The sequence below is a fragment of the Hetaerina americana genome, unplaced genomic scaffold (assembly GCF_022747635.1).
Source record: "Hetaerina americana unplaced genomic scaffold, ioHetAmer1.1.p SCAF_142, whole genome shotgun sequence".
Lineage (NCBI taxonomy): Eukaryota > Metazoa > Arthropoda > Insecta > Odonata > Calopterygidae > Hetaerina > Hetaerina americana.
Genome location: NW_027286537.1, coordinates 57,987 through 84,077, shown reverse-complemented (window position 1 = coordinate 84,077; position 26,091 = coordinate 57,987). Strand labels below are relative to the sequence as shown.

Here is a 26,091-nt window from a genome sequence, read left to right as displayed (position 1 = left end):
TCCAATTGACAGAGATAGCTAAGGTAAAAATTGTTTTTAATCTAACCTAGGGGGAAAACAGTTTTCAATCTTTAGGAGTTAATGGAATATCTGCAGGGTAAACTGTTTTCAATTGGAAGACATATGAATTCTATTTAGAGTAATCACCCTGTTCTACACCCTAGCTGTGGATTTTAGGGTGTATAATGTATACGTAATAATTTTAAATATGTAATAAGTTTTGGGATAAAAAATCCAAGGAGTGCATTTTGAGTGAGTATGCCAATAATCTGATGGGGATGTTACGCTTTGGACTCACTTGGATCCTTAATATAGAGGAAGGCTAATGCTGATGCCAGCTTTCTCTCCATCTTTCATCCACTCCTATCCATCAGTGATTTCGCCAATGACCTTAGCTGTCAGTCGCCTCCACTAAAACAACTACTACAGTAAAGATACCATATTAGGTTCCCCAACATCTAATCTTCCAAAAAGGAAATGTCTATTTCCCAAAAGGAAATCTTTTGTGATAAAGTGGTGGCAATACCCTCAAAATGTAAAGAACAATTTGCTGGTGCAAAAAAAAGCACATAACAGAGACATGTCATGTATTCAAGAAAGGGTAATAAGGCAATCCCTGAGAGAGGAGTCTACGAAATGTGACTACCATTAGGAAAACTAGGTTAGGAATCTTGGGTATAAAAGCTTAAGAGACCGAAAGGTTTCCATACTGCAATATAATTACAGTAATTAGTAGCTCATTAAAATTGAGTAAGTGGTAACTTGTTCATTTTAATAGAGGTAGAGTACACCATCCCAGGGTGAAATTGCTTTATTGACATGTGGTGCTACAAGGTCTTTTAGGGGATACTTGAAAAATGCTGACTTCCACTTTGAGTTCTTAAGTTCGCTAGATCTGAATTAATTTATTCAGTATATAAGAAAATTAGATATTACAGTGAATGCTTGATACAACAATTCACAGAGAGATTATATGTGCACCATTATCCAGATTTACATTGTGCCACACAATGAATAAGAACAATTCCAATACTACAAAAAGCACCAAATACAATGGGGTAGAGACCACATGCCCGCAATCCTCCCACAGACAAGTGGCGAGCACTCTTTTTTTCTTGGGCATCTTTTGCAGTGTTCCTTCTATTCCTTCGTGTAATTTAATTTCTTGAATTACCCTTGAGTAACCTTGTCAGTGTAGGCTTCGTAGCTAAGGACATAATGTCTCACATTGGAAAGTCTTATAAATTGTTTATATTTGTTTGATCATAACTCCATTTATTAAGGTTTTATTTTGCATTGTTAGCTTTCTCTAGTTCCTTCCAGATAGTGGAGTTCTTGAATGATTACTTTGATGTCAGATATACCTTTGTGCCTTGAATTTTAGGTATGTATTCTGTGTGTTAATGTTTGTTCCAAGTTGCAAGTTTAACATTTTTTTAGGGCGATTTGTCAATTTTCTTCAGGTAGGACTGAAATTTTCCATGCCCAGTTAATATGAGTTTTTAATGTTCTCCCCCCCCCTCTGTTCTTTTTGTACTTTTTCATCTAAAAATGAAATATCCATTTCCAAAAGGAAATCTTCCGTGATGAAGCGGTGGCAATACCCTCAAAATGTAAAGAACAATAGTGTGTAAAATAGCACATATGATTGAGAACTTTTGAATTTCCTTTACAAACGGAGGGCATAATTCTGGAATATTTTGGCACCTTGATTTCTCTGAAACTACCGCTAGTGCAGTTTTGTGCTCTTGCTGGCTAGATCCCTTAAGTGTATATGTTTCACTGTACTTTCTACTCCTGGCGTAATTTGATGTGAATCTGTTGACCATCAAAAAAGCTTAAATATGTTTCTAAATCTTTCATTGCGCTACTTCAAATGAGTTTGCTTGCAAATATGGTATTGCTAAATGTGCGTTGGGTTATTGCTTTAAACAAAGGTTTAGATCCGTGAAGATAAAATGTTGTGCTTTTCAAATCAAAAGTTAAGATTATTAAATTTACTATATCTGTTATTGTTAAAGTTCAGTTTTCACATACATTGTATTAATGGTTATTTTGCACAATTTTCTAGTTCAACCCCTTCTTTAATCAGGTGCCCCCGGTTTATTTCAGGGCCCGCAACCTTAGTGTCTCATAATGCCGATGAAACACTTGCCGTAAATACCTCCCTGCACAGCCAATATGCTGCTAATTGGACACTCACCCAAACCAAGATAAAATGACTAATTATAATTGTGCACCTCCTGTGTGTAAGCTGGACATCTGGTGTTTTAAGCAGCACTGTGTGTTGAAAATAACGAACGGGGATGCCTGGTTGGAGTGGCTGCTGTATTCCGTCCATGTAAGTAAACAATTATCGAATCTGGGTGTTTTCAATTCTATTGTAATTTGCTGTATCTTCAGTTAGATATGTTTCGATTGGGGCCTGTGAGTTGTGTCGGGTATTGCCGTTCTACAATTTTGTGTTTCAGTGATACAATTACAGTAATTGCTGATAGTAATATCTCACCCAAGGAGGAAGTCCTCCAATTGTTCAATTTAATAATAAGTAATTGCTTAATTTTGGCACGAAGTATGTAAGGAAATCTCCTAAACCATTGTATTAATCATGCTCAATTGGACTTGATGAACTCAGGAATACTCCTTGCAATACTAGCAACTCCACCCTGTATATTAATTATATGGGATATGATAAACGGCCCTAGAAAGATAACTAATCTTAAATTAGCACAAGCGGTACGTTGTCTTTTATAGTAACATGAAATCATTTTGGAATATATCTCTTAATCTAGAAAACACCATGTACTCCTTCTATCAGCTGATACACCTATGTCGATATCCTAGTTAAGGATGCAGGGCCCACCGAATGTGATACAGACTCCTAACTGAAATTCGCTTGCAATGACATTTGTTTTTCATGTTAGTTCTACAATGTACTGAATAAAATTTGTGATTCGATCCACTTTTGTTTCCCTTGTGATGAATTGAACACAATTGTTTTTATGAAATGAACCCTTCTTCATTAGCTTCACTGAACTTGGCCCACGGAGAGCCAGCTCACGACTATCTATTAGCTGTTGAGGCTATGGAATTTTTCAGCCATTCCAGCGTTCATATTTTTGTGCGTAGTAACCAAATAAATTTCCTTAACCATTGCCTTAATCTCACTACATTAGACTTATTTCCCTCAGTAATGCTGCTGAAATTAGTAAGAATGACAAGACTGGTATTACTTGTGTGGTATATGACATACATCCCCAGAAAGATAACTAAATTTAAAAAAGGCAGGTGTTGTTAATGTAGGAAATACAATATTTCCCATTTTGGATATAATTAGCGATAGGCATAGATTCATTGCAAAAGCCAACTTTCTATTTCAGTTCGTACATTTCGCTATCTCCATCACCGAAGTAAATACACCTATATTGAATGGCATCGTGTGTGATTTCAGTTTTACCATTATCAAGTCTATCAATTTAGTTAGGTCATGTTGCATCCTCTTAGGTTATTTGCTAGGTTGTTATGCTATGTTGATTGGTACGACAGATGCCAAAATTGAAGTTCCTATATTCATCTGCTGCGCTCATTTCATGCATTTGGTGGCACATCTTACTAAGGCTTATCCCAAATTTATTCAGCCATTATTTGATCAGAAGAAAATTCTTCTACTGCTGCCAAGAGTTCTCTGATGTATTTTGGGATAAACTTCAGCAGTTGCACCATCAAATGCATGAAATAGGGGTAGCAGATGAATAGGGGAACTTAAATTTTGGCGGCTTTCTTACCAATAACATAGTATAAACCACAAGCTTAACGGCTGCATCAAATTCCATAAGTGTCTTGGAAAATATTTCTAAATTTCTCCTTATATTGATATGCAAGAGGCGTGATACACTTGGTGAGATCCAAGAGATGGTTATGCAGACTGCACTTAATCCTTCCTGCTATCTCCTTTCTGCATTGGTGGAAAATAGAAACATTGATTGCTGTGGAAATCCAAATCCCTTTTTCAGTCCTTAATTTTAATATACTATGCTGAAGCATTTCACGCCATTTTTAACCTCTTTGGTGGAATATATTGAAGGCCAGGGATGAAATAACTTTATTTGGACCGCGACGCAGTAATGAAAGTGTGCTGGTTCGGAACCAAGAAAGGCACAATTCTGGATATATAAGATTCTGTGGTATATCTTTGAAGGCTCTCGAACCCCATCACCCCCGCGGGTAGGGGGATAGCATACTCCCGCAGTATCCCTGCTTGTCGTATGAGGCGACTTAAAGGGCGGGGAGCAAACCCCAAGCAAGCCAGGGATGTGCCCGGACAGTGCGATATCCGTCTTTGGCCCCGGATTTCACGTAAACGGGAGGCCGGGGGCTAGCCACTCCTGGTGAATCGGCTTCCATCACGTTTTCGCCCCAGTGGCGAGTGCCAAGGTTGGGGGGGCCTGCATAGGGAGGTCGGAGATGTAAGAGTTTTGGTGGGCCCCTGAACCGAAGATCCACCCCGAAACAGACAACCACTCCTGAAGCGCTATATCCCTCGAGTTAGCCCTAGCGACCGCTCCGGTTTGGCGGAATGGCGTCCCAAATGTGTGGCTCCGTGGCGGGTGGGGAGGCCGGGGGACGAATCATTTCTTATTATGGAGGAAAAACCCTTTCCACCACTAAAAAGATCCCGTCAACGGCGGAAGAGAAAAGTGTATTGGTGCATGTAAGCATTATTTGATTATGTCTTGTGTAAAGGAAGGTGCCCTTGAAAAAGGTTTCTCCTTTCTTAATTCGCAGAGTGTCACAGATTGTGCCTGGGGACCCAAAGAGCGTGAAGAAGCTCAGGGATGGTACACTTCTTAAATAGACCCTGAACGATACACAGAGCAAAAAACTGCTAGCTATGGGAATGCTCCATGAAATTCCGATAAAGGTGGAGGTGCACTGCACTCTTAACACCTGTCGGGGAGTCATCAGTCACTACGACCTCCTATACGTGGACATGGATGAAATCAAGGGAGAAATGTTCTCTCAGGGAGTGACTGATTGTCGTCGACTCACCACGATGCGCAACAGAGAAAACGTTAACAGCACCTCCGTGATCTTGATGTTTGCGCGTGATAGACTACCCGTCAAGGTGTTTGTGGGCTATGAATCGGTACCAGTGAGGCCATTCATCCCAAATCCTGTGCATTGTTTCAAATGCCAACGGTTTGGTCATGTCACGTCGCGCTGCTGGGGCAAGGCCACCTGCCCGCGCAGTGGCAATGACGCCCACGAGGATAAAGAGTTCTCTTTGGAACCTCCTTGTGTCAATGCAAGGGTACACACCCAGTGTACTCTCGTGATTGCCCGAAGGTGAAAGAAGAGAGGAAAGTCATGGAGATAAAAACACTGGAAAAAATCCCATGTCCAGAAGCGAGGAGAAAATACAGGGTGCTAATCGCCCCAACATTCTCCTGGTCCTATGCTTCCGATGCGACCACGCCATGTGTAAAGTGTACCATTGCCACGCAGACAGAGATCCCGAAAGAGTCCCCAATTGACAAGCAAGCGCCTAAACCCAAAAGGGTGAAGGATACGAAGAGTAAGGTGGACAAGGAGCCACGTACTCCTGTGGGCCCTTCAAAGAAGAGCGCACAAAAAACAACAAAGGGGAACATGCCTAAAGGCCGCGAGAATACACCTTCCCCGTCGCTTCCAGCCAAGCCAAAGAAGCCGGAGGTAATTGAAGAGGACCAGAGTATATCTGATACTGAGGTCTTCGCAAGCGAGTGGAAGAGGAAACATCGCTTCAAGCGATAAACTCATAAGAGTTGGTCATCTCCCTTTTTAATTAACTTATTTATTTATTCAATTAATTTTAAACATTAAATGTTTCATATTGCAGTGGGACTGCAATGGTTTTTATTGGCACAAGGAGGAGCTGGCCATTATGATCCAAGATTTTAAACATTCTTTTATATGTCTGCAAGAGACAAATTTTAAGGCCAAAGATATTGGTATCCTAAAGGGGTACACTGTTTTTAGCATGGTTGACCTAAGTGGCCAAAGAGCCCAAGGTGGATTAGCAGTTGCGACCCGTGAGGCCCTTTACACCTCCCAAGTCCAACTGAACTCTCCATTCCAAGCCGTCGCTGTCACGGTCCAAACCCCTGAGAGGATGACTTTATGTAGCGTGTATCTGTCAGAGGGTTCACCAGTGACTCGCCTGAACCTTGAAGCCCTTGTCCGCCAGCTTCCTCGGCTGTTCATTCTGATGGGAGATTTTAATGCCCATGATCCTCTCTGGGGATTGCCAGTAACCCAAAGTATTAGGAGAAGACGAATCTTATCCTACTTTATTGAGGATTTTAACCTGTTTTTATTAAATAGCGGCGAAAAAACCCGGTTTAACAGTTTCAATGGGGAATTCTCAGTAATAGATCTTTGTTTATGCTCGAGAAGTCTAGCCCCAAAGCTGAAAATGTCCACCCACAACGATCTCTGTGGGAGTGACCATTTTCCTCTTCTACTCGTTAAAGAAGACTCTTCGCCCAACATTTCAAAACCTCCGGAAAAGTGGCGTATTAACCGTGCGGACTGGCCACTTTTCAAGCGTACGTTTACATATAAACATGACGCAAGTTTCGACGTGTTGCACAATGTCAAGAAACTAAGTTCAACGCACTTGGCGGCAGCTACCAAAAGTATCCCTCGTACGTCAGGGAATCTTGCGTTGAATATTTTTAAAAAATATCCCACGGCAACTAATCTGGCATCGTACCGCCGTCTGTGCGTGTGAGTGCGAGCTGGAAGGGCCGTCAAGGCGGCCAAGAGGGCTTCCTGGTTAGAATTCGTCTCTACCATCAACCATCGCACGCCACTTGGTCAGGTATGGGACAAAGTAAAGAAAATCTCCGGGTCCCAGGGCTCATTTGTTATCTCACCATTGCTTGTTGCTGACTGGGCGGTTAATTCACCTGCCGAAATAAGCAACATATTTGCCAGTCAGTTCGCGGCCAATAGCAGTGATGAGGGCTATGCCGCGGACTTTGCAAACATAAAGAGGCGATGCGAGAGAGTCCCTCTCAATTTTGGTGCAGGTCCTACATCTGAATATTACAATGAGCCTTTCACGCCCTGGGAGCTTAAATCTTCCATCGAAGACTTCCATAACACCTCGCCAGGGTAGGACGAAATCCACAACGCATTTCTCCGGAACATTCCGGAAACTGCAATTGGGGAGGTCCTAAATACCCTCAACCAACTTCGGAACGAGGGCAGTTTTTCAAATGCCTGGCGAGAGTCCATCGTGATACCAATCCCAAAACAGGGCAAGGACAAAAATGACCCGAATAATTACCGTCCCATATCTCTCACCAGCAGCGTGTGCAAGGTGATGGAACGGATGGTAAACCGACGTCTCATGTGGTGCTTAAAGAGTCAACATCTGCTATCTGACGCTCAGTGCCGCTTTCGGCGTGGCAGGTCCACGACAGACCATCTGGTGCGCACTGAGAACTTCATCCAGGAAGCCTTTCTCTAACGTCAACACGTCATAGCAGTCTTCTTCGACCTGTAGAAGGCCTGTGATAGTGATTGGAATGCATCGTGCCCTGGTGATGGCATCGCTCTATGTGGACGACCTAGCCATATTTTGCCGGTTTACACAACTACCAAACGCTTCCAGGCAAGCCCAGGTGACTCTAAATAAACTGGGAGAGTGGTCGCGAAAGAATGGATTTTTTTTCTCCACGGAGAAAACGAAATGCGTTCAATTTCACCTTCTTCGCGGTTACCATGTTACCCCGATTTGTGTTCTCCCATTTGTGGAGTCCGTCCGCTTTCTTGGCATGATCCTTGAAGTGGCGGGAGCATATCCGCATTTTACGTGAGAGGTTACGCCAAACCCTCGACATTTTAAAATTTTTAACTCACTCCACATGGGGAGCAGACCACACCAGAATGCTTTTATTGTACAGAGGCTTGGTGCGATCCAAACTGGACTATGGTTCCATGGTGTATTCCTCAGGTCGAGGGTCTTACTTAAAACCAGTTAAAGCCCTTAAGTCCGTAGGCCCTTTGCCGTTCGTTTTAATGATTTTATTAATGAGGTAAATTTTACATCCTTAAGTATGCCCCGTCTCCTATGCTAAGTATCTGCCTTGTTTAACGCCAATGCCAGATATAATAAATTCATTGCCAATGCACGCCGCAAAGCCAAGACGACCGATTTCGAATACCAGCAACTCTTCACAGCCGTCCTCGGTTCACTTTCTGGCTTTGTCCCCGTCTACACCAACGGGTCAAAGTCAGAATCTGCAGGTGCCTATGCGGTCGTGTCCCACTACCATGGAGTTTTGAGGAAATAACTACACACTTCTTGCAGCATTTTCACAGCCGAGCTGTCGGCCATAAGGAAGGCCCTAGGAGAAATAAAGGAAAGCAATGGCTCTTTCCTCATCTGCACAGACTTGTTGAGCGCCCTAAAATCTATATAGGTCTTTGCACCTGTGCACCCGATAGTCCAGGAGATCCATTATACCCTGTTGTCTCTTCAGAGAAAGGGGAACATGGTCTCCTTTTTATGGACTCCTGGTCACGTTGGCTTAAGAGGTAACAAAAAAGCTGACCAGGCAGCAAAGGATGCCCTTCGAAAATCCGAGACAGACTTCACCTTGGTTCCAATAGAGGATGTAAAGGTTGCCTTGTGTAATTTGGTTTTGCATAAGCTGGAGGAGGCTTGGTGGTCTTTGCAAAATAATCAGGGTAATAAAATCGGTCGTTTCACCATGGTCCTCTTCCATCCGGAACATTCGGAGGGAAAAGGTCATGATTACGCGCCTGAGAATAGGGCACTCTGCCCTCACTCATTCGTACCTCTTTGCGGAGGTAAAAGATCAGCCCCGCTGCAATGAGTGCCTCCAACCCCTGACGATAAAACATATCCTGACAGCATGTAGAACATACCAAAGGACCAGAGACATGTTTAATATAAGGGGAGACTTAAGTTACATTTTAGGGGATGACTCTGGGTTCATAAATCGTGTCTTAAATTTTTTAAGGGCCACTGGTTGAATGAGGCAGCTATGGTTTTGGATCTCATAATTTTAATGCCTTTCGATTTTAACAATTATTTATTTATTTATATATTTAATCGTGCTTATTTATTCCTAATTAAAAAGGAATTTTAGTTTTCATTTTACTGAGTGGTAAAAAATGACCTTAGCTGTCGACGCACCCTAAAACGCTCAAAACTACTGCTACTACTCGAACCCAATGTCTTTTCTCTAGCATAGGAAAGTTGTTTACAAATCCTCCCCGCACAAGGTGAATGCCGCATGGCTTCTAAATTTGAAGGTCTCAGTAATTTAATGGTAGAGGAACCTTGGGAAAATGGTAAGGAAGGTATGGGTTGCATGTTGTGTGCGTTCCTGATGGTATCATCTTTCCTATTTAGATGAAACTGTCACTGCTTCAGATTAGGAAAATATGTCTTGGTTGTGTATGCCCTGCACTAAAGGGATAAAATTAGATAGTCAATTACAATATACTACCTTGATCAAAAAGTTCCCGGAATAACCACCGTGTGGCGCTCCCATCGTTCCGATTTGTGTTCTGTTTTTTTGTTAAATTGGTACATCTGTTGTTGATATTCCCTTTAAATCTTAGTGTCATAACTTGACATTTGCAAAAGTTACGTAGCCAAGAGTACATCTATCTCTGTGTGTGTTGGCGATTTTTTACAATTGCAGAAATGGATTTAAATTTGCAACAACGAACTTGTATTAAATTTTGCGTAAAAAACGGATTTAGTGGCGCACGGACGTTGGAAATGTTGGAAAAGTGTTTCGGCAACGATTCTCTAAAAAAAACGGTCGTTTACCAGTGGCACGAGCGGTTCAGAAGTGGTCGTGAGTCAATCGAAGATGATGAACGCAGTGGCAGACCATCGACATCGAAAGTCGGTGAAAAAATTGATAAAGTAAAAGAAATGTTGGTCAATAACCGCAAATTAACCATCAGAGAAATAGCGGAGGACTTGAACATTGCCTATGGATCCGCCCAAGACATTGTGGTTAATGATTTGGGTTTCCGTCGTGTAGCAGCAAAGTTGGTGCCAAGAGACCTCAATTTCATGCAAAAAAGAGACCGTGTTGACGTCGCAAAAGACATGATTTGCGAGGCTGAATCCGATCCCACATTCATCAAAAGGATCATTACTGGAGACGAGACGTGGGTTTATGAGTACGACACGCAATCCAGACATCAGGCAAGTGAATGGCGTTCACCAAATGAGCCGAGACCAAAAAAACCACGTCGTTTTCAGTCAAAAAAGAAGGCAATGCTGACGGTTTTCATGGATTACAACGGTGTAGTGCATCATGAATTTTTGCCAGAAGGCCAGACAGTAAACAAAGAGTATTATTTGGGCGTTATGAGACGTTTGCGTGAAGCAATTCGCCGAAAGAGACCAGAAATGTGGGCAGAAAACTCGTGGATTTTGCACCATGATAACGCACCGTCGCACAGTGCTATCATTATTCGTAATTTTTTGACGAAAAATGCAACAAATACCATCCAACAGCCACCGAATTCACCTGATTTGGCTCCCTGTGACTTCTTTCTGTTCAATCGAGTTAAAAAACCATTACGGGGAACGCGTTTTAGCAGCCGAGAGGAAGTAATGGAAAAATCGCAGGAAGCACTGATGGACATACTGAAAACCGAATATAAAAAATGTTTCGAGGATTGGATCAAGCGCTGGCATAAGTGTGTTGCAGTCGATGGGGATTACTTTGAAGGGGACAATATAGATTTAAATGAATAAACTTGTATTTTTAATTTTCTGAATAAATTCCGGGAAATTTTTGATCAAGGTAGTATATTGCGCGCACCTGATTGATTGGGCTTGTGACTATCCCTTCTTTGGAAATTTTAATGCACATTAAAAGAGGATAGCATATTATTTATGTTTAATTCCCAATGGCACCTACGTGAACCTATGCTACGTACGTTAACACACTACCACCGGCCCTAAAGTGCATTCTATCTGACGGAGCTGGGGACGGAAAGCCTCAGAAAATATATGGTGGGAACCAATTGAAAATAAGGAAAGGAAGGTGGTTATGTTTAAATAAGCACTGCGGTCCATTCAGTAAATCTGAAGAAGCAAGTAATGGAAAGCCCTTAGGAAGATTAGCTAGTGGTTTCTCTTTTGCCTCCAGGGATCTCATTTTTACTCGTTCCTTCTTTAAGCACAAATTAAACCAGCTAGCATCTAGCATTTGACCTTTTCGGGGTATTTGGAACAACTTGTAGAAAAATTAAAATATTGATGTATTAATGAATGCCAATAATAAAAACAGATAATGTTATCCATTCATATCATTGAAAAACTGGGCATCAAATCCAATTTTCTTAGCTCAAGCATCAGTAAAAGAAGGTGGGCAGCAGTGAAGGAGCACCAGACTCAGTAAAAAGAGGAAACAGTGGGCACTATGGTGCATGGTGCTAAAGGAACACTGTAGGGTGATGAGTGCAGAGACAGTGTGATGAAGTTGAATACATTTCATGAAAACCTTTGTCTACTATGAGACTACTGAAGTTATAGGGAGGAAAAAAGTGGGGGTTATTAGGTAATATGTATTGCAGTGTAGGAAAAATGTGAAAAGTAACTATCATTATGGGCCAATTTCAGTGTCCTGTCGTAGTTACATTTGGTTATTTTCAAGGAAAAATGTTCTACTTAGGCAGATACTGTTGAAAACATTTTACTTTCAATCAAAGATGACTTGTCGCTTGGGCTAACTTAAGTGTAGTTATATTTATGGGGTCATATGCGGTATACTTGATAAGTAATACCAGTCTTGTAATTGCTAAGGCATAAGCTTGTCTTATTTTTTTAGACAGGATATTCATATCGCTGTTATGTTATATAACCATGCAAAAACATATCAAATGTACAATGAAAAAAATATGCAAGGATCAAACTAATTTTTTCCCAATTCAAAATTGATCTTTTTAATGCCATAAGTAGTGTGGTCTTTTATTGGGTGCATAGCATTAATGCACAAAGAAGCACTGCACAAAGGGTAAGAACTGGTAATTGGGGGTTTGGGATAACTTGTACGTTATGGTTCCAAGGGGCCTGCCAAAGTGAGAGTTGGCATCAGGGTGGAGGAGAGATTTTTTCTCACTCTATAATTGACAATGCAGGGTTGGGGGAGGTCCCCTGGTGTAGAAACTTCCCTTTAGGTCGGTGAAGAAAGAGGGTGGGTAGTAAGGGCTTCCCACCTTGTTTGGGAAAACATGATCTCCATACATAAAGAGGAGGGGGGGGTGGAATTCATCAGAATAGCAACATATCGAATATGCAACATTCTATATATATATATATATATATATATATATATATATATATATATATATATATATATATATATATATATATTTAATGAAGAGGTAGGAAGAAGCGTAGTCAACATAGAGCAGGTAACGGATAGATTACTACTAGTAGAGGTAAAAGCAGAACCGACGAACTTGGTTATTATTCAGGTATACATGCCAATGAGCAACCATAAGGAAGAAGAGGTACATAGGATATACGATCAGTTAGAGGACATAATCGCAAGTGTTCCTGCAGGGAAACATTAGATGGTGATGGGGGATTAGAATGCGACGGTAGGCGAAGGAAGAGATGGTGACGAGGTCGGGGACTACTGTTTAGGCACAAGGAATGACTGCGGGGAGAATGCAGTTGAGTTCTGCAGGAGACAGGGGTTAGTCATCACCAACACTTGGTTTAGACACCACAATAGATGCAGGTATACATGGAAAATGCCAGGTGACTCAGAAAGGTATCAGCTAGATTATATCCTGGTTAGACAATGGTTAAGGAACAGTGAGATAAATTCGCACAGCATCCTGGGAGCGGATGCGGACTATGACCACAATTTAGTTGTTATGTATATATATGTATATATATATATATATATATATATATATATACATATATATATATATATATATATATATATATATATATATATATATATATATATTATATATATATATATATATATATATATATATATATACATATATATATATATATACATATATATATATATACATACATATATATATATATACATATATATATATATATATACATATATATATATATACATACATATATATATATATACATATATATATACATATATATATATATACATACATATATATATATATACATATATATATACATATATATATATATATATACATATATATATATATATATATACATATATATATATATATATATATATATATATATATATATATATATATATATATATATAAATATACACACACCAAAGGAGAAATAGACAATACACAAGAGTAAAGGTCAGTGGGTTGGTTAGAATTCATATATATATACATGTATATATGATTTAACCCTTTTTTCTTTTATATATATATAATACATATATAATATATATATATATATATATACAAATATATATATATATATTTCTATAATTATTATTGTTGTTATTTACTGGGCAAAGGATTAAATTGACAATGGCCCTTTTGTAGTTAATCATACTTAAAAAAGTCATTGAAAGTGTTTCGGGGTAGATTGAGGGTCGTGCCAGATTTGTATTGCCAAAGGTAAGAATTATCTCTTCAGGTGTTGTGCAATAATTTGCAGATTTATTAAAACCATAATGTACCAGTGAATACTAATAATTATGACAAATAATGTTCTTTTTTTCAGCACGAGTCTTCAGAAGAAGAACCGTGAAGCAGAAATTGTGAAGGACCAGAAGAAACCATTAGAAAGAAGTTAAGGTGATAGAAGATGGTGTGTAAATGAAAAATAATTCAAACCGTGAGTAATGAGTACTGAAACTGATAGATGATGAATGTTATATTTGAGTAGCAGAATTCTTGATAGTGCGATGTATGGTGAGAGTGTTATCAGAGATAATATACAGTAATAGCATATAGTGGAATAACTTGGAAAGTGGAATTAACTTGAAGAGTAACTTTAAGGCAGTGTCAGATCTATGTCAGATTCACATTCATTGGTTCTCGGATCTTGATGTAGGGATTAGGTGTATGAACCCCAGACATGTTGCAAACAGAGAGAATAGTATTGTGTTTTAATGCTGAATTTCAAGTAAAAATTTTGTAATTGCGGTGATATCTAGTCCATTGTGATTTTTGGTTGAAAACGACTCCTATTGAATAAAGGGCCATGGATCCTAAACCTGGCCGTAAGCATAATGCAACCATATACCTGCAAATGGGGGGAGTAGTGTGTTTGTTTGCTTACTTATGCCAAATTTCAAGGAAAACCATTTTCAGTTTTGATGATAATGTCTAAAACTTTTGATTTTACGATGACAGTAGACAGTTTTTTTCGGCTAACTAAACTTAAGCTATAGTGGGAGGGCCCTGAATCATATTCTATATAATGAGTATACAGTATTTGAGATTCTAGCAATACCTGAGAGTACAAGCGAGTTTGAAATGCCCAATTTAATGAGATAAGGCCCTTTACTTAGTGTAAAATTTGTTGGTATCACTAAAAAATCTGTCCTCCTCACTGGGCAAGAAGCGGTCGTGGGCTAGCATTCAGTGAGACAATTTCAGTTACCTAAAATCAAAATGGCCCGTTGTGGATAGCCATGCACAATCGGTGTTTAAATTTAGCGTAAGAGAAGTCGATTACAAATTAGGTCATATAGGTGGACCCGATCAGCAAGGAGTAGATATTGAACATTGTTAGGGTATCCACTGAGTTCAGATCATGCAAGGTAAAGGATTTCATTACAACCACCAAGTATTGTAAGTACTACAAATGCCTAAATTTCGGCACCCTCTTAAAAACTGCAATGTAGCTCAAGGTGTGCGAATACTGCTCTGAGAACCAGACGTCTAGGAATTGCAATTCAGTGGGAAAATGTACATGCTATGCAAACTGCATTCAGCAATAGGAATGCAAATTCCTATAAATGCATATGACCGCTCAATGAAATGATAGACAATGCCAAATAAAAGCTGCATAATCAATCAAGGCGAAATAAACATTCAAGAGGTGAAATTTAATACAAACAATATGATGAAAGAATCTGCTGGCCATGGGCTTGACATATTGTTGGTACATGTTCAAATGCATAGCACTCCCATAATATCTAAGGGAAAAATTTTTTTAAGTCATGTAATACTTAACAAAAGCTAAAACTTCCTTAGTTTAGGCAAATGTTAAAAAAAAACCCTTGCAGCGGCATGTATAAGGGCAGACCAAAAGCTAATATTTCTAACAGCATGGTATGTACCTCCTTCATAAGATTTAAAGAATCAAATAAAATAGCCAAGGAGGAGTGTTAAAATTCAAGCATACAAAATAGTTACAGCCATAGATACCAAGTGTAAAGATTAAATGGTTAAATTCCAAAGAAACTGCGGGAGATGCCGCAACAGTAACTTTTAACGGAGTCATCCGCTAATGTGCATTTCAATGAAACGATTTCAGAGTGTAAAAATCATTTGCCTTGACTGGGTCATCCCAGTCAAGGCGAATGATTTTTACATTCTGAAATTGTTGCATTAAATGGTTAAGTAGGGTAAGAAATTATCAGGGCAGAGATCTAGAAGAGCTGTTAAACCTGGATGACATGTTTATCTTGAACGACCTTGTGGAACCATTCACATTCTCGTGAATTATGGGCAGATCTTAAATCTACCTGTCCACAAAAAACAGAGCAGTTAGAAAGTTTGAAATGTGTCTGTTGTAAAGATGAACTTGCCAATGAAGTTTTTCATCCCTTCCACTCCCCGTTCCTAGATGTGCCACTCTTCTAAGTCAAAAGATTTAATTCAGGTATATATAGACAGTGTGCTTCTATGACCATCTGATGATGACGTTCAATGTTGAAACCTGGGTCGTTTTTTTTTTAAATAAAGTGTGTGGAATAACAAAGTAAATTATTTCATTTCAATTATCTGGTTTAGTAGGGAAACTAATGATCAGGGCTGAGACCTAGAAGAACTGATAAACTTGGAGGACATGTTTATCTTGAACAACCTTGTTGAACTATTCACATTCTCATGAACTATGGGCAGATCTTAAATCGACCTTTCCACGAAAAACTCAGCAGAAATGGGACAATTGGAGGTGTAATGTTCATGATTAACCATTGATTAATGGCCACTGAGTAATAACATAGCAAATAGGCCATAATATTGAAAAGTTAAATAATCAATAGCAAAGCTAAATTATTGGCACTGCAAACTGGATTCAACATAGTGGAGTATTCATTGAAACTTGCCAATGTAAAACAATACCTTGGGACCCAAGTAATGAAAATTGATAAGATTGATAAAATTGAGATTGAGTGAAATCTTAAATATATTCCCTGAGATATTCTGCGCAAGGATTGATACCCTCATAAAAACCACCAATTTTAGCAACCTGGTAGAGCAAGAAGCTTCATAGATATGAATGAAACTGCTAACCCTGTAATATTGCCATTTCGGCATTTTTTAAAACAAGAAAATAAAGAATATTGTAGAAGGTTAAGAAATTAATTGATGCATGGAAAATGAATTATTTGCTTTTGGTATTAAGAAAAAAACAGGGTGTTGGTGAAATATTAATATTAGTTATTTGTGTTAGAACATTTAGTGATAGTAGTTGAGTTCAAAAGAAAAAGTTCCCCAACAATTGCATAATTATTGGCTAAGGAATTTGTCCATTATCTTTGGAATAAACTTATAAATGTCAGATTCCCTAGTGAATGAGACTTAATTGATTCGTTAATTACTGTACTTGTCCTCCATCTAGGAAAACTGCATCCAAGAGAATGGGCATGGAAGTATCAGCGGGGAAAGCAGAACCTGTTGATTTTGACTTGACTCCAGCCTGGCATTTTAAGGAGACTTGGGGAAACGGTGGGAGCGACCGTTTGAAGATGGTAGAAAGACCACATAAGATAAAGGTGTAAGGTTTCCTGGGGTTGCACCTGGCAATGTTTGATCGTAGTTTGGTTAGCACTTACCCTATCCCTAGTAGATTGGAAGTAGGCAGACCCACCAGACAAAAGATGCATGGTAGTCATACGATACGGTGTACATGAGGATTAGTCATGAAGGCTGAAAGAAAATCCTGCGAAAATGAGTTATACGGCCAGACAGGAGGCATGGGGAATCAGGGTACCTTTGTTTTTCCCTCTTGGATTGGTTTAGTAAGGATGGTGTCTTGCAGCCATTGACACCAATTCTATGTGGACGTGGAAATAATGAAAAAATTTGAATAATATTAATAAAAAATAAATAACCCCTATAATGTAAGCTCAATTGCAGACTCAGCAAAGCATGAATAAGAGAAATATGTCAGTATGAAATATTAAGACTGGACATTAAACTCAGCATGCCAGAGAAGGTAGCTCTATGTTATATCAATTAGTTTGGCTCAATGTATTATTAAATACTCTGCTAAAGCTTTGTGAAGTGTTCTTATAAAATAGCTGATTCTTCCTTAAATTAATTAAATCTGTAATCAATTTGGGTAAATAGTATTGTTGTGATATGATGCCATCATGACTTAAGATATTTTTTTTCTCTTGTCCTGTTATTCATGTTAAACAACTAAATACCTATGTACTATAATACTTTTAACCTTGCTGTTAAAATTTGTTCAGTTCCTTTGATTTATATTCATACTTAATGTACAATTGATAAATGTGTATCATTTTGTCAAGTGTTAAGTGTAGGAAAAAATTAGCAAAAAAATAAATATATGTGAATAATTGGTAATAGAGTACCAAGAAGAATTGTGGGAGAGCAGGAATTGCCTGGATGTATCAACAGGGAGTCACAATAGTTGAATCTGCAATGAAGTTTTAAATAGAGAAATTTCTTCATCACCTTTCGGACTTGTTTATTGAAACTAGCAAAACCAGTCAAGGGATGAGGCTTCAAAGAACTTGTTGGGAATCATGACCCTATTGAGCTTGAACGTAGTCTGGCATTGTAAGGGGACATGCAAGGTGATGTCAGTGGGAGCTATAGTTCTGGGGACTGCAGTCGATAGTGCAATACCACTGCTTTGGTATTTTCCTCACCTACATGGTGTAGCAAAGGTGTGCATCATGGTGCTCTCTTTTCCAGTAATCAGGATTAAGAGACTATTGTCCGGGCCGGGATTCTGTCAAACCTTCAATGTGCAGCATTGTCTTTCAGGTGCCACAGCCCTAGCCTAATTATCCAAAGGGATCTGAGGACACCACAGCAGTGGGATATAGTATGGGGTGGTAAATTCTTCTCATCTCTGCTCAGTATGCATAAAGGTTAAAAGCACAGGGTATCGATTCTTTTGGCTTCAAGAGTTTCCAGCTAGAGGTACCAAAAAAGAACAAATGGCCAAATGTGATAGCCATGCCCCTTGTTGAACCTTCGGTGTTTGCTGTTTCTATCATTGCAATGCAGAATTAACCAAGTGTTTGATAGTAAACTAACCAATTCAAATTTGTGGTTGGGTTGGGCCATTGTGAGACAATTAAGCATTTATACCATGATGATCAGCTGTTGCTGTAGTAAGCCACAGTACAAAAGGATCTGCAGGTTCAGGAAAGGGTGGTCTGGTTCTTTTTCCATTTGTTGGTAAAATATCCTCTCCCCTAAAGTAGGTTGATATATTTGCCAAGAAGCTCTCATTCTCACATTTGTGGTTGGACTGCTGTGAAATGGCCTGCCTGAACTGCGACTGTTGGAAGCTGTATTTAGATAGCACAACAATGCAAAATGTCAATAGAATGTCTCTCATGTAAGATAGGTCCTAACGGATAGGCCTCTCTGTGGTGGAGGCTAACAGAGACCCTCTGTTCCAGGTGGTGTCATAAGGTCGTACTCTGCCAATGAGCAAGAGGGCTTGGACCTCCTAGCACTTCCAAGGCCACAGGGGTTCCTTTTATTAGGGCTATAGAGAGTAGGATAGGAAGATCCTTGACTCAGACCAGCTGTGCCCTGTCTGCCTGCCAGGCAGGATCGGTTGGGGGGGTCGTGAGAGGATCTCATAGATTTAAAATGCATTCTCTTTCCCCTTTGTGTTATTTAAAAAAGTGGGAGACTTATAGGACATTATGATTAGATCGGCTATGAAACCAGCAAGAAGTCTAGTAATAACAAAATTTAGTGAAGCGCTCACGTTAACTTTAATGAATGTCAATCCTGTTCCCAGCTGAATATACTTACAAACAGGACCCAAAAGATAGCAACATCCATTGTGAAAAAATGGTGATAGAAAAGAAACTGGAATTGACCAATCACTATTATCTGAAGGTGTAACTAATAATGCAGACAATATCATACTAATAGAAACAAGTCATCCAATTACAATAATGCCATACATAAATATGAAACCACAATAATGTAATCAATGCTATATAATGGACATGGCACAAGGTTGTCAATTGCATTGCTACTGCTGTGCTGGAAACCATGAAGGTAACCATAAAAAAAAGTGGTTACCAGTCGTCGCGGTAACCTTAAATAACCTCAAGTGTCCGAACCTCTGACCAAGTCAGACCAACCACAAGGTGTAATGGAGTGGCAAATATGTGGTTTTTCTGGAAAACAATGTATATGGGTATGGCTCAAGGTTTTTACCACATTGCTGAAACCATGAAGGTAAAGATTGCCAGAGGGTCGGGCCAACTAAATTTTGCGTCTACTGCAGGGACCATGAATCTAATGCCTCCCCTGAATTATTGAATGTGGATGAGGAAAACAAAGATTTACTGATTACCAAGAAAGTAAATAATGTAAAGGGAGGTATAAAGGGTACAGTGGGCGAAACAAACGAGTATGAGAGTTCATGAAGTCCCTCACCAGCTTTTGCACTATGATGAACAGGGACTTAGGCCAGAAGGTGCTATGGTCTGGCGAACTGGTGATTATTCTGGAAAATAATGTTATTAGAGCTGACCCAGAAGCACGTACTGAATATAGTGAGAATAAGGAAAGAAATAGATGAAACGGCCAAATTACTAGCTGCAGATCCCAACAATGCAATGAAAGAAGCAATCGCAATGGAAAAAAAGACGACATGCCTTGAAAATAGATAAGGCTACCTTAAGCCTAATAATGAATGAATATTTTACAGAAGAAATCATTGCCAAATAGGCACCATCTCTTTGAAAGCAATAGTGAAAGACCTGGATAAACAAATGAAAATAGCAATGTTACAGCAGAGAGTAAAGGTGGCAACAGCAGTTGGATGGATCAATCACGCAAATAGTCATGGTACTCAGAAGCCGTATGACATCCTTCCCCCCGTATGTTGGGGGATGAAGAATACTCCCGCGGTATCCCTGCTTGTTGTAAGAGGAGACTACAAGGGTGGGGAGAAAACCCCCAAAACAAACCCCAAGCCAACAAGGGATGAGTCCGGAGCGTGCTGTGGATCCAATGAATGTAAGAGGCCAAACCATCTGGACCGCGATCTGCCCAGGTGTTTGCCGTGCCTAAAGACCAGTAAGGGAGAAGAGGATCCTGGAGGGTGATCTTTCTGGTTACCAGCAGGGTTTTGGATGGTCGGTATGGACCGGAGAGCAATATCCCTCTTCGGCTCCGGGTTTCATCTAAACGGGAGGCCGGTAGGGTCCTAGGAAAAATAAAAGAAAGCAATGGCTCTTTCCTCATCCGTACAAACTCCTTGAGCTGCCTAAAATCTGTATCGGTCTTTCAACCTGTGCATCCGATAGTTCAGGAGATCCATTTTACCCTCTTGTCCCTTTAGTGAAGGGGAACAGGGTATCTTTTGTATAGACTCCGGGTCACGTTGGAATAACCGGCGATGAAAAAGCTCACCAGGCAGCAAAAGAAGCCCTGCGCAAATACTGGACCTACTCCACCTCGGTTCCTTTGGAGGATGTAAAGGTTGCCTTGTGTAATTTGGTTTTGCACCAGCTGGAGGAGGCTTGGTGGTCTTTGCAAAATAATAAACTCAGGGTGATAAAGATCGTAGGCTTTCGCAGCTGTTGAGAGATGCAGAGGTAGTTCTCGGGCTGGACTGCGTGAGAGACATTTTTGGCTCAACGTTTCTCTCCCGTTGCAGGGAGCGTCTTCAGGAGCGAAGTAATTTTATGCTAGCTGATCAGCCGGTATTTATACCCGGTTCTCGGTCCTTTCACTTTTTGACCGTTAATGGTTGTTGATGTTTTTGTGTTGGGGAGGGGGGGTTTGGGTGGGGGTGGTAGGTTGCCTTTCTCTTTTTGACCGTTGGTGACTTTCCCCCCCACGCAAAAAGCGTTTCCAGGTATCTGGCAGGTGGAAGCCGTCGTCTCGGTTGAAATTCCGTGGCCGTTTCGCTATTTCAATAGACTCACGAATTAGCCTAGGGAAGTAGAGATGTTGTTTCTTCGCTAGGACTTTCGTGTTGTCGAATTCTATTTTATGTCCTGGCTCCGACATGATGTGCTCCGCAATGGCTGATGTTTTCCATTGTTTGTTTTTTACTGATGTTCGGTGTTCTTTTATACGTGTTTCCATAGCACGTCCAGTCTGGCCAACGTAGCTTCCGCCGCAGCTGCATGGTACTTCGTATACCCCTTCGGTCAGTAGAGGGGGGAGTTTGTCTTTGGGTGAGGGGAATATGTCCTTTAGCTTCTTCACCGTGCCGAAACGGGTGACGACATTTTTCTTTCTGAGGATTCGTGCTATGCGATCGGTCGTGCCCTTGACATAGGGAAGAAGGGCGAAAGCAGCTGGTTTCTCCTTTATCTCGTTGTCTGAATCTCTTTTCCTCACGGCTCTTCTGATGAAGGCATTATCGTAAGCGTTGTTTCTCATGGCTCTGTTCAGGTGTTCTTTCTCTGCTGGGAGTGATTCTGCGTCTGACACTCTTTCTGCTCTGGAGAAAAGTCTTGATGACACCTGCCTTTTGCTGTGGGTGGTGATGAGAAGTGGCGTGGAGGTAACGATCAGTGTGCGTAGGTTTTCTGTACACTGAGTGGCCGAGAGTTCCGTCTAACTTCCTCGTCACGAGTACGTCAAGGAACGGAAGGCGTCCGTCTTTCTCAAGTTCCTTCGTGAATTTTATGGCCGAGTTTATGTTATTCAATTCTCGGTGAAACTCCTCTAATTTCTCCTCTCCATGTGGCCAGATGACGAAGGTGTCGTCCACGCAGCGTAGCCAGCATTTGGGAGGGAGGTTGCAGGATGCCAGCGCTTTTTCCTCGAGGTCTTCCATGAATATGTCGGCGATGGCCGGAGACAATGGTGATCCCATTGCCGCTCCTTCTGTTTGCTGGTATATATCGCCGTTCCATAGGAAGTAGTTACTCTCCAGGCAGAATTCAACCAGTTTTGGGAAGTCTGGTGGTAGTCCTTTGCTAGTGAATCTTTGAAGTATGGCCAGGGATTCCCGCACCGGAACCTTCGTGAAAAGTGACACCACGTCAAAACCCACGAGAATATCACGTGGGGAGACATTTATTGATCCCAGAATCTCGATGAAGTGGGATGAATCTCTTACGTTTGACGTCGTATTCCCAGTGCAGGGTTTGAGACTTCTAGCGAGAAACTGGGCTAACTTGTAAGTAGGTGATCCTAAGCTACTGACAATGGGTCTCAATGGGATTTCTTTCTTGTGAACCTTTGGTAATCCGTAGAGTCGTGGACATCTGGAGGCGGAAGGAAATAGTTTCTTCTGATCTTCCAAAGGAATTGAAGATTTTTTGACGTGGTCTCTCACTTGCCGTTCTATCCTGGATGTGGGGTCACGTTTAAGTTTTACGTACGTGTCGTCTTCCAGCAGCTTTGAGACCTTTTTCTCATAGTCTTCCTTTTTGATTACCACAGTGGCGTTTCGTGAAATGTGAAAGGAACGAGAACCGGGTATAAATACCGGCGGATCAGCTAGCATAAAACTACTTCGCTCCTGACGACGCTCCATGCAACGGGAGAGAAACGTTGAGCCAAAAATGTCTCTCACGCAGTCCAGCCCGAGAACTACCTCTGCATCAGGGTAATAAAATCGGTCGTTTCACCATGGTCCTCTTCCATCCGGAACATTAGGAGGGAAGAGGTCATGATTACGCGCCTGAGAATAGGGTCCTCTGCCTACACTCTTACCTCTTTGCGGAGGTGAAAGAACAGACCCGCTGCAATGAGTGCCTCTAACCCCTGACAGTTCAACATATCCTGACAGAATGTAGAACATGCCAAAGGACCGAGGCATTTGGCTATCAGAGTATCTCCGCAAAAGTATGGGTGCTTGCATCCCGAGCTGATGTTCAGATGTTACCCCGGAGCGGGTCTTATCACGTAACCATGCCTAAATCATAAAGCAACCGTCACAGCGTGCGATTTTAGGGTCGCGGTCATTCGTAACCAGTCACTAAAGCAAATCCATGAGCCGAGCGGATGTTGTCAGTCTGGCAAAGGTTCTCTTTGACAGACCCGGCGCGCTGAGGTCAATCGCCGATCTCCGCCACCCAGTACAAGACGCAACGCTCACATCTTCCCGGGCCACTCCTCCGGTCAGATATGTGATACATTAGGGTCTCATTGTTCCCCTAGTGTTCCACCTTTGTCGGATTGTACTCGTCCAAAGTTAGATAATTCGAGACGCATTGCACATCAATCACTGTCACTTTTCCGTTTTCTAAATAAATTATGCCCAGCTTATGGGGGCCTGCGTTCGAAGAGTAAATCCACTTTTCACCATGAACCCTTTCCTGGTAAGGTTTTTGCGCCAGAAAACAGAATGTGTTGTGCCTTCGGCTGCGACGGCCATTCGTCCGAAAGCAACTGGACATGGCCGGCTGACTCCCGGATTTTACAGCCAGCCTGACTTAACATGTTTAGACCACTCTCTGGCCGTTCCCTGGTGGTCAGTAACCGCGTCGGCAACGCATTGACATGAACTTCGTGGAAGTGGCAGTAGTCCATCCAAGGGATACCTCCTGGGCGTGCCACCTATTCGGCGTAGAGGTCCATACGCTAACACTCGTGCAAGTCCCCACTGTCTGCAGATCAATGCAGAATTTGCCCAAAAAACTTTCTCGCCGCCTCCTTCGAGTGAGCTGGAACCCCAAGGCGGTCTATGGTTTTAGAGGCCCAAGACATTGGTGCTGGATGGCGGGCTACCATGGGCAACTCGACTCGAGCTGAACTGGAGACAAACTGGAGGCGTTCCAACTTCCATGTGGGCACCATTGTGTCCAAGTTTGGAATACCTTAACCACAGTCCTGTATGGATGCGTGGAAAAAGCCCACCGTCACGTCTTGAGGCACGTGCAACCATCGGTGGGCAGCGGCTTAATGCTGCCGATCCATTGAGGCCAACTTGTTCCGGGTAACTTAACCCAGCAAGAGGCTATGGAACAACATCGGCAGGATAAAGCCCCTGAGCATCTGAAGCCTTTGTTGGGGCTTCAGTGGAGGCTTACTCAATCGCTCAATACCTTCAGCCAGTGGCGACCTCACGTCTTAACATCCTGTCCCGTCCAACCTTACTCCCAGGTACTTCCACCCACCAATGGCAAATAGTGTGCAAATTTCGTCTCTGGAGAGTAGACGAATGGGTTTGTAGGAGACCACCTTCAGTCTCTTCGCCTTACCGTCTGGTACCTGAGTATAGATTCTACTCTTAGATGGGGGTATACCATGTATCTTTGCTTCCCTCTCAACTTTGGAACGAGGGCAGTTTTCCAAATGCCTGGCGAGATTCGATCGTGATATCAATCCCAAAACAGGCCAAGGACAAAAATGACCCGAATAATTACCGTCCCATATCTCTCACCAGCTGCGTGTGCAAGGTGATGGAACGGATGGTAAACCGACGTCTCATGTGGTGCTTGGAGAGTTGAAACCTGCTCTCCGACGCTCAGTGCGGCTTTCGGCGTGGCAGGTCCACGACTGACCATCTGGGACGCACTGAGAACTTCCTCCAGGAAGCCTTTCTCCAACGTCAACACGTCATAGCAGTCTTCTTCGACCTGGAGAAGGCCTATGATAGTGTAAGGCGATGGAGAATCCTCAACACGCTCCACAAGTGGGGATTTAGAGGCAACATGGCCCTATTTATCAGAAATATTTTAACAAACCGCCTTTTTAAAGTAAGGACTGGGAAGCACTTATCCCGATCTTTTACACAGGGGAACGGGGTACCCCAGGGTTCAGTGCTGAGCGTGACGTTATTTGCCAATGCCATCAATGACGTGGTGGAATGCATCAATGCCCCGGTGATGGCATCGCTCTATGTGGATGACCTAGCCATATTTTGCCGGTCGAGACGACTGCCAAACGCTTCCAGGCAAGCCTAGGTGACTCTAAATAAACTGGGAGAGTGGTCGCGAAAGAACGGATTTCGTTTCTCCATGGAGAAAACGAAATGCGTGCACTTTCACCGTCTTCGCGGATACCACGTTACCCCGACCCTATCCCTGTTGGGTAGGATTCTCCCATTTCTCAGCATGACTTGGACCAAAAGCTGAACTGGCGGGAGCATATTAGCGTGTTGTACGATGAGAGGTGTCGCCAAACCATCAACGTTTTAAAGTTTTTAACTCCACATGGGGAGCAGACCGCACCACCATGCTTTTATTGTACAGAGGCTTTGTGCGATCCAAACTGGACTATGGTTCCATAGTGTATTCCCCAAGACGGAAGTCTTACATGAAACCAGTTACATGTATCCACAATGCTGGAATACGGTTGGCCACCGGGGCATTTAGAACAAGCCCAGTCCCAAGCTTGCTTGCAGACGCAGGGGAGCCTCCGTTGGAAACCCACAGGATGATTTTAATGGGCACCTTTGTCTGTAAACGTTTTTCAGAGACAAAGCACCCTTGTTTTAACATATTTTTAACCAACGGTTTTTAGACTTATTTAACAGGCGGAGAAAGGCAACTAGGCCCTTTGCCGTTCGTTTTAATGATTTTATTAATGAGGTAAATTTTAAATTTCCTCAAGTATGCCCCGTCTGGCCCTAGTGGGGTTCTGCGACGACACGACGGTCCTTATCCCGCCATTCCCCTAAGCAACCGGCCTCAATGGCTTTCAAGGAAAGAACTCGGAATGAACTAACCCCCGGAC

General features: G+C 41.6%; 1 protein-coding gene across 1 annotated transcript; it reads right to left on the bottom strand.

The window, feature by feature from the left end:
* Window positions 1–21,817: 21,817 nt before the first annotated feature.
* Window positions 21,818–22,945, bottom strand: LOC139686472 (uncharacterized). The gene has a single exon (XM_071583653.1). It carries the CDS (start codon window positions 22,943–22,945, stop codon window positions 21,818–21,820), a length of 1,128 nt encoding a protein of 375 aa, XP_071439754.1.
* Between the last annotated feature and the right edge of the window lie 3,146 nt (window positions 22,946–26,091).

Coding starts and splice junctions, on each gene's coding strand:
- LOC139686472 (XM_071583653.1), bottom strand. CDS start 22,945: ATGGAGCGTCGTCAGGAGCGAAGTAGTTTTATGCTAGCTGATCCGCCG.